The sequence below is a fragment of the Malurus melanocephalus genome, unplaced genomic scaffold, assembly GCF_030028575.1.
Source record: "Malurus melanocephalus ecotype Western Australia unplaced genomic scaffold, MMel_1.1 scaffold_87, whole genome shotgun sequence".
Classification (NCBI taxonomy): domain Eukaryota; kingdom Metazoa; phylum Chordata; class Aves; order Passeriformes; family Maluridae; genus Malurus; species Malurus melanocephalus.
Genome location: NW_026623319.1, coordinates 613,900 through 626,927, shown reverse-complemented (window position 1 = coordinate 626,927; position 13,028 = coordinate 613,900). Strand labels below are relative to the sequence as shown.

General features: G+C 54.4%; 1 protein-coding gene across 1 annotated transcript in view; it reads left to right on the top strand.

Moving 5' to 3' along the window:
- Positions 1 to 13,028, top strand: part of CACNA2D2 (calcium voltage-gated channel auxiliary subunit alpha2delta 2) — a 183,769-nt gene that overhangs the window by 143,192 nt on the left and 27,549 nt on the right. The window contains exon 4 of the mRNA XM_057367985.1: positions 10,092 to 10,145. Within this exon, the coding sequence (XP_057223968.1) occupies positions 10,092 to 10,145 (54 nt within the window). The remainder of the gene's footprint in view (positions 1 to 10,091; positions 10,146 to 13,028) is intronic.

Sequence of the window (13,028 nt, the reverse complement as noted above, 5' to 3'; positions counted from 1 at the left end):
AGTTGCCACTGGCTGTGCCATGCTCGCTCCACCCCGGCCCCACCGCCTGCCACCACTAATGAGAGCAAATGAAGTGATTTGGAGCTCGTTTGCAGCCTGGCCTCAGCCTGCACACACCGTGAGGAGAAGGCAGGAGGTGAAGGTCGAGCTGACAGCTCAGCTCTGACAGTGTGGGGGCTGGGGACACTCCTGCTCCCCCATCTGCGGCGGGTTTGGTGCCGAGAGGGGCCTCACACGGGGTGACAGCAGCGGTGGCCCATCTGTGGCACATGCCAGCAGTGGYGGCGGGGGCTGTTTCTGGGGAAGGAGCAATCTGGGCTGGGAGAGGGAAGACGCGGGTTTAATGATTGCATTTGACTTTGTAATTCTGGCGGTGATAGCACTCAGCGGGAACCTGAAGGATTCTGTCTGGAAATGCTCTCAAATTATAACCATAATACAAAAGGAAGGAAAGATTGTTTTTCTCCCAGTGCGAACGGAGTCTGCAATAAAAAATACTCCTGAGCCACCCAGCCCCTTCCTCTTGGGTAGGGCCAGATTCTGCCCAGCCCTGAGGAAACCCCTGCAGTCACTGAGGGGGACAAGCCCAGTGCCAGGCTGTGTGCTGTGTTTTGGGGGGTATTTCACAGTCTGAGCTATGGCTGTTCACACAGACCCTCCTGCCATAGGTGACAGTCACCAGAAGAGGAAATGGTGGGAGGAGCAAAAGAGAAGGTGAGGGGTTGACCTGCTTGGCTTTCATTTGCCATGTGGCCACCAGCATGTGGTGGACAATGGTGGGTGACTCTGTGTCCCATGGACACCCAAGGAGCAGGATGAGCTCACAGGGCTCTTCCTGCCTGCATGCCCTGTGGATTACTGTCATCTCTTCCCAGGAGGCCAGAGAAGAGGCGGTGAAGAGCATATGAGGTTTGGTGCAGGCACCAGCTGATGGCAATGCCAGTGCCATGSCAGGACCTTGGCTGCAGGCTCAGGGCTCCCAAGGAGAGCTGAGAGAAGAGCAGGAGGAGCTTTGGGCATCTCCATCCCCAGTGTTGGCTCAATCTTGTGTGTCTCCAGGGTCAAGAAACACATCCCTGAGCAGCCCCTGAAGCTTGGCTGCAGGTGCCCCAGGGGCATTGTGGTGGCCCCACGCACCCCAGGCTGGACTGGCACACAGGGTTGGATGCCAGTGGGTGGCACAAGGTCACTGCATTTTGTAACAGTCCTTGGGGCTTCTGCTCATCCTCTGAAACGCAGGGATGRCTCCTGCTGGAGGGGCTCTTCGCAGCCCCAAAGAGCTGCTCCAACCACACCTGGCTGCCTTCCACTGCCAGGGGAGTAACAGGATACAAAACATGCTGGGAAAGGCTATAGTGCCGGGGAGCTCTTGGCTCATTTTGCCATTCACGGCACAAACCTTTCAGAAATCCACTTTCACAGGAAAAAAATATTTTTAATAGCACTCTGTTTGCAACCACTTAATCAAGGTAATTAGGAGCGAGTCACCCAGAAACAATGTGCAGCGATGCGTCACCGCAGAGCTCGGCGCAGCTTTATCAGGACAGCCCAGGCCTGGCTGGGACACTTGATGGACTGGTCCAGCTCTGAGCACAGCCCCCAGGGTGCTGGGCATCAGCCCTGCCTGCAGCAGCAGAGCAGAGGGATGGAGGGACTGTGTGCATGTCTTGCTGCAGGGGCTGATCCTCCTTTTTCCGTCCTCCATCCATCAAACGGCCGTGCACTGACCCTGGCTCCGGCTGACCCCGGCTCTGCGGCTGCCCCAGCTCGTTACCGGTGCAGCAGGCAGGGAAGGTGGCAGCTCAGCATCCCAGCTCCTCCTCTCGTCCCTTCCAGCGAGCAGCTCGTTCCTCGTGGCTGCAGCCCTCCCTCCTCTCAGCGTGTCACGTCCTAACCCCGCGCCGGAGTCGATGACAGATTGCGGCGAGCGCGGTTATTTTTGTGTTTCCATCCAAAGGCGCGGGCAGATGCTGAGTGTTTGCACTGCATTAGTGCTAATGGCAGCCCCATTAAACCTCACTGCAGATGGGTTGCTATGGAAGTCCGGGGGAAAATGAAACGGGAGCACGATTCTGAGCGGCTGGGAGCTGCTGCCAGCAGTCACTCACGATCCATCTCTACGGGGAAAGTTCCTATTTCCTTACTGCTTTCTGGTGTTTCCAGCTGCACGCTGGCCACGCTGGCCTTTCCGGAGCTGAGTTCAGCCTTCCACCTCAGGGGGCTTTGCAAAGTGCCTCTCTGTTCCCAAAATAATCCTGTCCTGCTTCATCCCTGCTCTTGTGCTCACCCACCCTCAGGCCTCCCCCCATCTGCCAGCTGTACCRAGCTACAGCAGTGTCCCCTGATCAATTCTGGACATCTGACCATTTTCCTTGGTCAGAAGTAGCCTTGGCCTCAAGATCACTCATAGTCTGAGCACCCCTCATGAGTTCCCTCCAGCTTGTTTTACCTCAGGAGTGGGTGGCAGCTCGGAGTGGCATGGTTGGCAGGGATGGGGGCAGTGGGGGATAAATAACTGTGGAGCTCTGGGGCTGTGGGGAGCGACCGTGCCCTTCCCTGCCTGCACAGWGAGGAAGGATCTCTCAGGGATGCACATTGACCCACTGCAGATGGCTGGAGGAGCTCTGGAAAGGTGAAAGCYGGGTCCTGTTGCCAGAGGATGGGCTCCCGCTATGGGACACTGCAACCACCTGGCACTTGGATGGTCAGAAACCACAGCAAATTTCCTGTTTGCAGCATCTTGGCCAGCCATTCTTTCCAGGGAGAATCTTCTGGCCTACAGGCTTCCGTCCAGGGGTCCACTGGGATAGTCTGGCTCCACTCCATGCAGAACCATGAGGGTTTGTCCTTTGAAGCACACCAGGGCTGTTCCCCTGCTCTGGATGTCCCTAGTCCTGTCCCCCAGCTGTGGCAGTGGTGCTGAGCCCTCCCTGTGCAGACCATCCCCAGCAGCAAACAGAGGTGCCAGGACTCTAGCCCACACTGCAGTGCTGTTTTCCAGTTTTCCATCCTCTATTTGCTGCCCTGCTTGGGCAAGGGACCTTCAAAAGTACCTATGAAAATGCTGAAAGGTCATGTTGAGCTTTTTTGCTGCCATCCTTTGTATCCATCCTAGCTGACAAGCAGCCATGTGGCCTGTCAGACATCCCAGTCAKCTCCACGTTCTCCCAGCTCTTCTCCATCTGTGTACTCCGCTTTCCTCGCGAGTTTTCCAGTGCCTTTGGTTCTTTTCCAGACCTTCAGCCCCATCCCAGCAGCATCAGCAGGGTCTCAGGTGTCCCACACTCTCATGGTGAGTGGGAGGGGGGCTGTGCTGACCTGGGAGATGCTGTCAGAGGTGCAGATCTGCACTGCCAGCCACAAAATGCATCCTAGGGCATAATCATCATCATTATCATCATCATCATCATCATCACTGCATGTCGGTCTGCTGGGGCTGCTGGAGCTATTTGTGCCTTTAAGGGACACTCCAGCGCTGCAGAGATCCATCCCTGCATTTATGTGCGCTTGGCAGGATTATATAAATTGCCTTTAAAAGTTGACTTCTTTATAAGCCATTTTCTGCTTCATAAAATGTTTATTACTGTTGTTTTTCTCCCAGTCTTCTTCCTCACTGCATTTTCCATCAGTACTGGGAAGCTCCCCTCTTCCTCTGCCTGCTGCCCCCCTGCCTCCCACCTCTTCCCACCTTCTGATGTTGGAAACGGTCCTTCGAAGGATCAGAGCCCAGCAGGCCCTTTCTCCTTGGAAAAGAAAAACAGCTGTACATTGAGTTATGGATGTAGGAGCTGCTGAGGATAGGGTTTAACTGGCAGGTGTTTTTGGGGTGGCAGGGGGATCACAGTGCTGGACAGCCCCACGCCGCTGCCTCCATCCATAACCCCTGCCTGCAAGCACGGGAGAAATAACAAAGCCCTGAAATAACAAAGCCYTGATAATTTCAAGCTCCATTAGAAACACAGCTCCAGGGAGAAGGGGATCGCTGTTCACCACATGGGGATGGTCAGGAGGAATAACAGAGACTGCTCCTGACCACCCAGGAAAGGTGTGGGGTAAAGCAGGGGGACATGGCAGCAGGGCTGGGTGCCTGGCCATGGCCACACAGCCCTGGGTACTGCAGGATCCTGCTCCATCCTGCTCCATCCTGCTCTCCATCCTGCTGTTCCATCCTGCTGCTCTGTCCGGAATTCTGGGTCCATGTGTGTGGAAGCAGCAGCCATGCCATGCTGTGCCGTGCTGTGCCGTGCTGTGCCGTGCTGTGCCATGCTGTGCCGTGCTGTGCCGTGCTGTGCCATGCCATGCGTGGGCTCTGGCAGCCATTCCCATGGGTTGGGCATGGCCACGCAGGCAGGGCTTTGTGTTCAAAGCAGCATCAGAAGGGCGAACGCCAGCTCCTTATCCCCCTTTCATTTTTCTCCTCCTTTAATTACAGATCCTACTTATCGGCTGAGAACAGAAAGATTGTCACCGTAACCTTGCACTTGCCCTTGTAGAAGGTTTACCTAAAAAGTTAGAAAATAAAATCAAATACTCTAATTTGCAGTCGTCTTGCCATTTCAAACCCAGTTTTCATTACAGCACAGAAAGTGCATTGAAGCTGTGTTTATAACCCCCTTTTAGATAACAAATCACATTTTCTTTTGGCTGGCGAGTGTGTAGAATTGATATTTTTTTTTTCAGTTTAATGGGTTTGTGTGTTCAGGAATGATCTCCATCAACTGAGAGTCTTTATTGTGTTTGATATAATGTCAGCTTTCATTACGCTCGGAGAATTACTGTGCTATAGCACCAACCTTGCTGCTGGAGCGCCAGTCTGGCCGAAAAGCAGAACAAGAAAATCATTCACAAAAACCCAATGTGGGTGCTGTTCCCTCTCAAAAATCAAAGATGGGGCTTGAGGGGGCTTTTCTAAGCCCCCATTCTACAAGATGGCTGGACCACCCATGGCATCTCCATGACTGCGATGGTTTGGTGTAGGATTTGCTGGCTTTTCTCTCAGCACTGCTTTCCCTTCCCATCCCACCCCATCCCATCCCATCCCATCCCATCCCATCCCATCCCATCCCATCCCATCCCATCCCAGGAAGGGCAGGGGGTCTCCAGCAGCCTCTGTGTGTGCTGGCATTCCTGCAGCCCTGGGTGCAGTGAGGGGAGAAGCAGCCACACCTCGTTCGAGGCAGCCTCAGAGGGGCAGGAGCAGACAGGAGATGCCATGTAAAGAAGAATAGCTGGCGAGGTGTGATCAGATAAAACATCTTCTCGGGGAGATGAAAAAACTGTTGACAGGTCACTTAAATATTTCCCCAGCTCTGTCAGAGAGGCAGAGGGAGGAAATTGCTTTTAAAAAAAAAGATGCCAAGGCAGATTATGATGACTGTTTCCACCTGTCCTGGGTAATGCATACGGCCCCTGATGGTGGATGGGATGCAGGGAATTCACAGGGCTGCAGGAGAAGTATGGTCCCCACCAGACCCCTCGTTGTCTATCCAACAGCCTGTGGTAACTGGGGCTAGCCATGAATATTTTCCTCTTCTGGGGACTGGGAAAGGATTCATCATGGTCCATATGGACAAAAATATCTCTAGCCAGTGGAAATAAAGGTTCAGCCCCGACCAGCCAGAAATGCCTGTGATTGYAGGTAGCAATTGCTCCCAGGAATTCATCCTGTCCCTTTGGGAGCCCGTTCCTGCTGTGGCACTCACACCACCCCGTGTCAGGTGTAGCAGGAACTCTTTCTTTGCCATGTTGTTCCCCAGCCCAGAGGCTGCTGTGCCTATGGCAGGGCTGGGACACCTCAGACTGAGCAGTCACCTGGCTGTGACCCCAGCTGCCAGCACCAACTGGTCTCCAGGAGCAGCCATCAGGCAGTCCCATCCCACTCCTTATGGTGCAGGAGGGCTTGGCAGTCGATGCTGTGCTGGGGATGGGCTGTGTCCCYGTCCATCCCCAGCTCTCCCCGGGCACAGCGCAGGTGTGAGGCTGCAGGAGCTYCGTGACACGCTGCAGGATGTCTTCTGGGGGGAAGGTGCAACTATAAGCAAAAGCTGTTGCTCTTTCTATGTGCTTAATGGTTCAGGGACGTGAAGAAGTATCTAAATACTGTCCTCTCTAAGTGCTGATGGTAGAGGAAAGGTGGGCTCATGAGCAGAGCCCCTGGTGCTGTGTAGGCACATCAGCTCCTGCTTGCTCTCCCCACGCACTGAATTACCCACAGCTCTGAGCAGGCACAGCTCTGTTCACCTGGCTTGTCCCCACATGGGTATGCTGAGGGCTGGGATGTTGGTCCTGCCACCAGCCCCATCCAGCAGCTGGAAAACAGGCAGGGGTTCACTCAGGATCCATCTTTTCTTCCCCACCACCCTCCTAACTGCCTGAAGGCAAACTGCTGCAGGATTTGGCTCTTCCAGAGCCAATTAAATCTTGAAAGGGATTTGCTGACCAGAGGGGTCACCTGTGCCGCTCAGAGAAATGAAGCCCCCAGCCGGAGACTGAGAGAGACCGAAATCAATGCGCTGCAGCAGGATCTGCCTGCAAAACTGCCCCGAGGAGCTGCAGCATCCCCAGGGCATGTGGTCAGCAGGGTGACCCTTCTGACAGTGAGCAATCCTATGGAGTACAACAGATCCTGCAGGTCCTTGGGAGAAGGATTGGCCAGATTAGGTGATTTTACAGGAAAGCTCTATAGGGGAAAGCGAGTCATAGYCTTCTGCAGTGTCCCCACCAGCTGTGTGCTCCATGGCTGGAGCAGGGAGCTGATGTGCCACCAACAGCTTCTTCAAGGCTTTTGTAGGGTGGTGGCAGCAGCASGTGTGACATGTTTGATTGCCATCTYRTTAGGTCAYTGACTTGGAGTTTTGGGCCAGCACCCCTCCATCCAGACATCTCCAGGCTGCAGCAAGATTACAGGGCACTGATCTTTTCAGCACTATTTTTAGTTGCTGTAATTGTTTTAGGCAAAAAATACCTATTTGAATGCTTGTAGACAGTTGTGTCAGGGGTTGTGGGGTAGGAGTGCCCCTCACCACCCACCTGAGATCYCCCCATGCCCCTCTTTGTGCTGGGCTTTGTCTCAAACCTGTTCTGCTGGTGTGTGGCAAGAGAGCAGTGGTGCTGGAGCAGAGTCTGCCCTTGTGCCGCTGGAGGGGCTCCAGCTCGCAGCTCTCTACGAGCTCACAGCCTGGTTTTGTCAATCAGCTTTTTTCTTGGTGTTTTGGTGTGAAATCGGTGAAGGTGTGCAGCACAGGGCTCCTAGGTGGGGCTCAAGGGGKYMRGSMRGAGCCAGGGTCCCTGGGGAGACTGWGGCATGCAGCATCCYCAGAGCCACATCCAGGAGKYCCCACGTGGGTCAAGCCTTGGCTGGGGCTGCCCAGTGACACTGAACTACAAGGGTTTGGTGCAGGTGCAGTGGATCCTTGGTGGCTTTGCTGGAGAAGCCTGGGYGATGGCTTTAGAGACAGTTGCAGATCAGTCTGGGATTGCACTGAACTCCCAGAGTCTTGCACTGAGGTTTTAGGAGCTGAAATAACCCTGCACTTACCCATCAGTGACACGGCCGTGCAGCGCCATTGTGCAGGGGACATTTGCCAATTCAAGTACAAGAAAATGGGCCATGGTTAACACATCATGGAGCAGCAGCCACTCCTTGTTTGCCTCCCCTGCAATGGGAACCTGTGTGTGCTTCCTGCAGGCTCGTTTGCAAGAGATGGGGACAATATTTTGCCTTGAAATCCCTTGRCATCTTCACCCCCTTGTTTTCTTTATTGGTATTTATTCTGAAYGGCTCTAGAAATATCAGTGCTATTTACACAGACCTGGTGCCAAGTTTAACATGGACCAGAGGAGGAAGAGGAGGGGATTAGGTGACGAAGGCAAATGTGGTTAAAAGAAAACATATTAGGGAGAAAAAATTGCAGAACCCCTTGCTGCCCCTTGGGAGACCCATGGCATGTTTTTCGAGCATCTCTGAGGGCTCTATCCCTCCTTTCTGGAACAGCCACTGGCTTCCAAGTGGCAAGGACACAAATGCCCTGCCAGCATCCACAGGCTCTCTTGGACCCCTTGAAAAGCCCCCAGCACCAGCAGGGTTGTGCAGGATTGCAGCACCTGGCATCAGGGCACATGTCAGGGCCAGGGCCACGCTGGTGCTGGCTGTCCCACCCGTGCTGTCTCGCATGTGGAGCGGGCTGAGATCTCACCCAGCTGCTCTGGGGTTGTCCGGGCTTGAAAGAGCATATGGCAAGGGCTCTGTGATCCCCAGGGCAATCGGGAGGAGAGAAATCCATCGAAGAAGTGTGCACCCTGTGGATGAAAGCAGGATCGGGGAAGCGGCTCTCCTGCCCCAGCATCACCTCGTGCCCTCTGCACTGCGGGTTGGGAGGGGAATCGAGCATTGCGGAGGAGCCAATGGAAAATAAAACCAATAACAAAGCACCTTCTGGATGGCCGTTGTTAGTCACACTCRCTCCTGATTAAAGATCATTAAACATGAAATTAGCTCGTTTGTGTTACGGGTCTCCCGGGGGTTCCTTTAATTAGGAAGTGCAGATGGCCGCGGACCCGGGGAGACGGCRGTGCCGGAGAGGGGCAGGGCCGTGCGTGGGGCCGGGAGAGGGCGGCTGAAGTGAAATTAATTTTTTTTTTTCCCTTTCTTGTTGTTGTAAACCCCTCAGCATTTCACAACAAATCACAGATAATTAATAAGTGTGTTCCCTTAATGACTGGGCTTTTTAATAGAAGAAATTGGAATATGCTGCGTCAATTTTTTTTTCACTTTCCCCTCCCGGTGCTGTCTTATCTCAATCATTAAGAGCGGTGTAGCCCGCGGAAGCGACGGCCCCTCTGTCAGGAGGATGCTGGAATTGCCCTTTGGAATCCCCATCCCGGGGGACATCGGCAGCCTGCCAGGATCCCCTGCTGCCGGTGTCCCCAAGATCAGCTTCAGGGGCTTTTCCACCTCTGGGAGCAGCCCCTGCAAACCACTGCGGGAGAAGGTTTGTGGCTGGAGGGCAATGCCGGTGAGGGGTTAGTGACTGCAGCACTCGGGGCTGGGCAGGGTGTTGGAATGAGTTCCTGGAGGGCTGCTCGGCCCTGCTGGTCCCGTTCTGCAGCACAATCCCATGACAAAGCCGGGATGGATCACTGTCACTGTGCCACCAGCCCTGGCACAAGGCGGTGTCACTGTGCCATCAGCCCTGGCACAAGGCTGTGTCCGGGCTGGGTGCAGAGCAGGAGCAGAGCARGACAGGGATGCARTCAGTGCCTGCTTTGGCTGTTGGTGCTCTGGGTGCGATCTGTTTCCTCGTTAGACAATAACAGCAATATCCCCCGCAGGCGCTGCCCGGGCCGGGAAGTGGTGGCTGCTGCTGGTGAGGGACCRGCAGATGTGTCAGCCCCACGACAGCCGCCGCTGTGCCCGCATCGCGCTCGGTCCCGGCACGCCGAGAAGAGGCTCCAGTGCCCTTTAATTACCCTTTCTGATGGTAAACGGAACGCTGTTGTGACAGCATCGCTGCTCTCCCAATTGCCTCTTCAGGAGGTTTATCAGCTGTCTCGCGTCCTGACACTCTGGSAAGAGGAATCTAAGCAGACCTTTCTGCTTAAATAGGCTCTAAATACCCCAAATTAACGACGTGCATTTCTCTGTGGAASCAAGGACACTTTTCTCCCTGTTTTTTCCGTGCAGGGAGGGGGCCTGGGTGGCTGCACAGCCGCTCCCTGTCACGCTGCCTGTACCTGGTTCTCGTGTGGCTCCTGATGTTTGCAACAGAACCAAAGCACCCTGGCTGTGGTGACATGGCACAGCCACCCGTGTCACCATCACAGGGCTGCTGGCCCTGCAGTGCTGTGGCTCAGCAGCAGTCATGAGTGGAGGGAAATGCAGCAGGCAATGGCCACTGCTCGGAGGGTGGATGTGGAGGATGTGAGGTCCTGAACATGTCCCAGGGACAGCATGGGGTGGGAAGGRTTCAGTCCCCAGCAGTGTGGTGGCTGCCAGCAGCATGAGAGAGGTGCTGAGGGGATGAGCTGGGGGAGGGACTCCTCTCCCATCCCTGTCCTTGACCAGYACTAACAGCTCTCCCTTTTCCCTGCAGGAGGAAGACATTGAGTACTACGACTCCAAGGCTGACACTGAATATATGAGTGCTGTGAGTACCATCTCTGTCACATTCTTGGCACAGTCRCCACTCTGGCCCAGTGCTGAACCCCTTGCCAGTCTGTCCCAGCACTGCACCAGGGGTCATGGCACAGCATTTGTCACAGCWGGCATAACCAGATTCTGCAGTGGGCAGCAAGTGCCCGGTGTGCAGCCGTGTCCCCCCAGCTGAGCAGTGGTGACATCTGTCCACGAGCACCGGGCATGGCAGCAGGCAGGTGGGCAGGTCGCTCTGCTGCCTGCAAAAGTTTCTAAAATTAAAGCTGGCATCTGAAATTCAAATGAAGAGCAAACCTTTAATTAGAGACTGAATCTAATTCTCTGCCCTACTCTGAGCATAGCCATCCTGTGATTTCTGGCAATCAGTGCTTTAACTACAGGCCCRTCAGCTCCGCTCTCCCAGCGCTCCCAAGAGAGCTGGCGTTTGGTGACAGTGATGGTGACTTCATTCAGGTGCTGTGCCACGGGCACAGGGAACTCTACCAGYCATGGTTGCTGCTCTGCAGCACCCCACTTTGCCCTGGGGCACCCCACTTTGCTGCCAGGTCACCCTGGCAGCTCCTACTCTGTCCCCCTGTGAAATAGGGGCTCATCAGGCCAGTGATGCTCTTGGTGTGGGGCTGTCCAGGAGGGTGGAGCCTTGGGGACAGCCTCAGCCAGTGGTGAKGCACCAGAACTGGTCCTTGTCCCAAGGCAGACCTGGCAGCAGATGTGCCATCAAGGGATGGTAACACAGCGGGAGAGGAGGAGCGGCAGCACATGGTGTTGACCAAAACCACATKGCTTCATCCAAAAATAACACTCAGGTGATCCCAAGAGCATTCAGAAGGTCCTGTGCAAGGGAGGGGAGGATCTGGGCTTGATGGGGTCCCAGCAGCTYGGGTGACATGCCCTGCACTGGCATCTGGCCCTCCTCTCAGCACACCTGGGAGTCCATGCCCCAGAGCAGAGCCGGGGACAGGCTGGAGTTCACTCCAGTTGCTGACTAACTGCCATTGTCCCCAGGAGGTGACAGTAAGAGGGCTCCTTGGCAGAGGAAGYCAGCCATGGAGAGTCTGGGAGGTGGGACAGAGGGGTCAGGCTGATGCTGTGATTGAAATGGAGGGTGCTTCCTCTCCTGAGCTCTCCCTGCCCACAGTCCCACTCACTCTGAGCAGAGGATGCAGAAGATGTCTCCTGTCCCTCCCCAGCCTGAGGGGAGCTACCAAAGGAGGGAGGAGAGGATTCTGCCATGGCTGCTCTGGAGAGGATGGAGCTAATGGGYTTAAAATACATTAAAGCGGATTTTGGATAGAAGTGAAGGAAAAACTGGCTGGCGGTTGAGACAGGAGGAGACTGCCTGGGGAGGAGGGTCACTCCCAGCCCAGAGGGTGAGGAGCAGGACTAATGCTTTCTTTGGGCTGGTCTGGGGTTTTGCCATCACTGCTGCAGGGCAGGGACAGAAGCTGGATGTGCCCATGCCCACTGTTCCCCTGGGTGGCACACCCCAGTGGCCACGTTAGGCAGGATTAGGAAACAARAGCTGTGCCCATGGAGCCCTCACAGCACATGGGGCACTGGGGAGAAGCTGTGCACTGTGGCATGGCACAGTGTCCCTGGGGACTGCAGGACACAGCTCCCTGATCCCTGCTCCTTCCCCAAAGGAGCTGACATTGTCAAGGAGGAACAGCACTGCAAATCCATCACCGGCCACATCAGCTTTAGTCCTGCTCTGGGGAGATACCAATCAAAATTGCAAAATTGGGGGTGTCCTATTGTTGAGGTATGTGGGTTTGGCAGGGAGGACACTGTCCTTCCTGTGTTATCCCCCCCTTGCCAGTGAAACCCCAGCAAATCTAATTCCAACAAAAATAATGGGCAGAAAAAGAAGATGCTGCTKAAGTAAAAAAGGAGGGAGATGATACCAGTAGGTCTGAATGGAACGTAATAGTGCTCTTTCCATCCTTTCTTTATTTAGCTTCAATTTTTCTATTTAAATGGAGCGGGATGTAGCTGAGCCAGAGTTGTTGCTGATGGACAAAGGCTGCTCCCYGTAACTGGGGCTTTTTCACAAGCCTTTACACCAGCTTTAACTACAGTGACAAGGAAATGAGCTTCCTATTCATTTTGCCTGCACCTCAGCTCCACTATCTCCCTAAACAGACTTTGGATTTCCAAGTGGTTTTAACAAATGGGAACATCAGAAAATTTTCCCAGGGGTCYCCAAAGCTCTCAGAATGTTTGCAGAAGCAAAGTTTTCACCTTTCCCCCCTAGCAAGGGCCATGGGGTTTATGTGGAGAGAAGTGTTGAAGTCAGCAGAYGGTCTCAGTTGGGTATCACAGGCAGAACAACACAGAAATAAAGTAATTTTCCATCTTTTGTGTTGTGTTCATGGCAGGGGATGGTGATTGTCAAAGCTGAGCCTGGCATGTACCKTACTCAGGTGAAAAACAGCACAGCTTTGTGAAGGTGTCCTGGCCCCAAGATCAGCTCTCCAGCACCCATCCACCCACCCACCCGAGGTCCTGGGAGGGCTGAGAGCGAGGGGTTGATGGTGGGAGGCTCTGTGCCCTCAGCTCCCTGTGATGCCGGGGAGGCAGGGGCTGCACTCAGGGCTCACCCTTCTCACTGCTCACCCTTCTCACTGCTCACCCTTCTCTCTGCTCACCCTTCTCTCTGCTCACCCCACTTATGCTCAGCCCGCTCAGTAGATGCAGCAAGAAGAGGGAGGAGGGGCGGAAAAAAGCCCCTAAATGTCAGCAGCAGCAGCAGATGAAGGGTGTTGGAAAATTTAATCTTCCAACTTTCTCAACTAATGTGACATTTGGATTTCCTCACGATAAGCTATCAGCCCCAGAAGTTTCTTTCTTTTGCTTTTTTTCTTTTTTTTTTCCT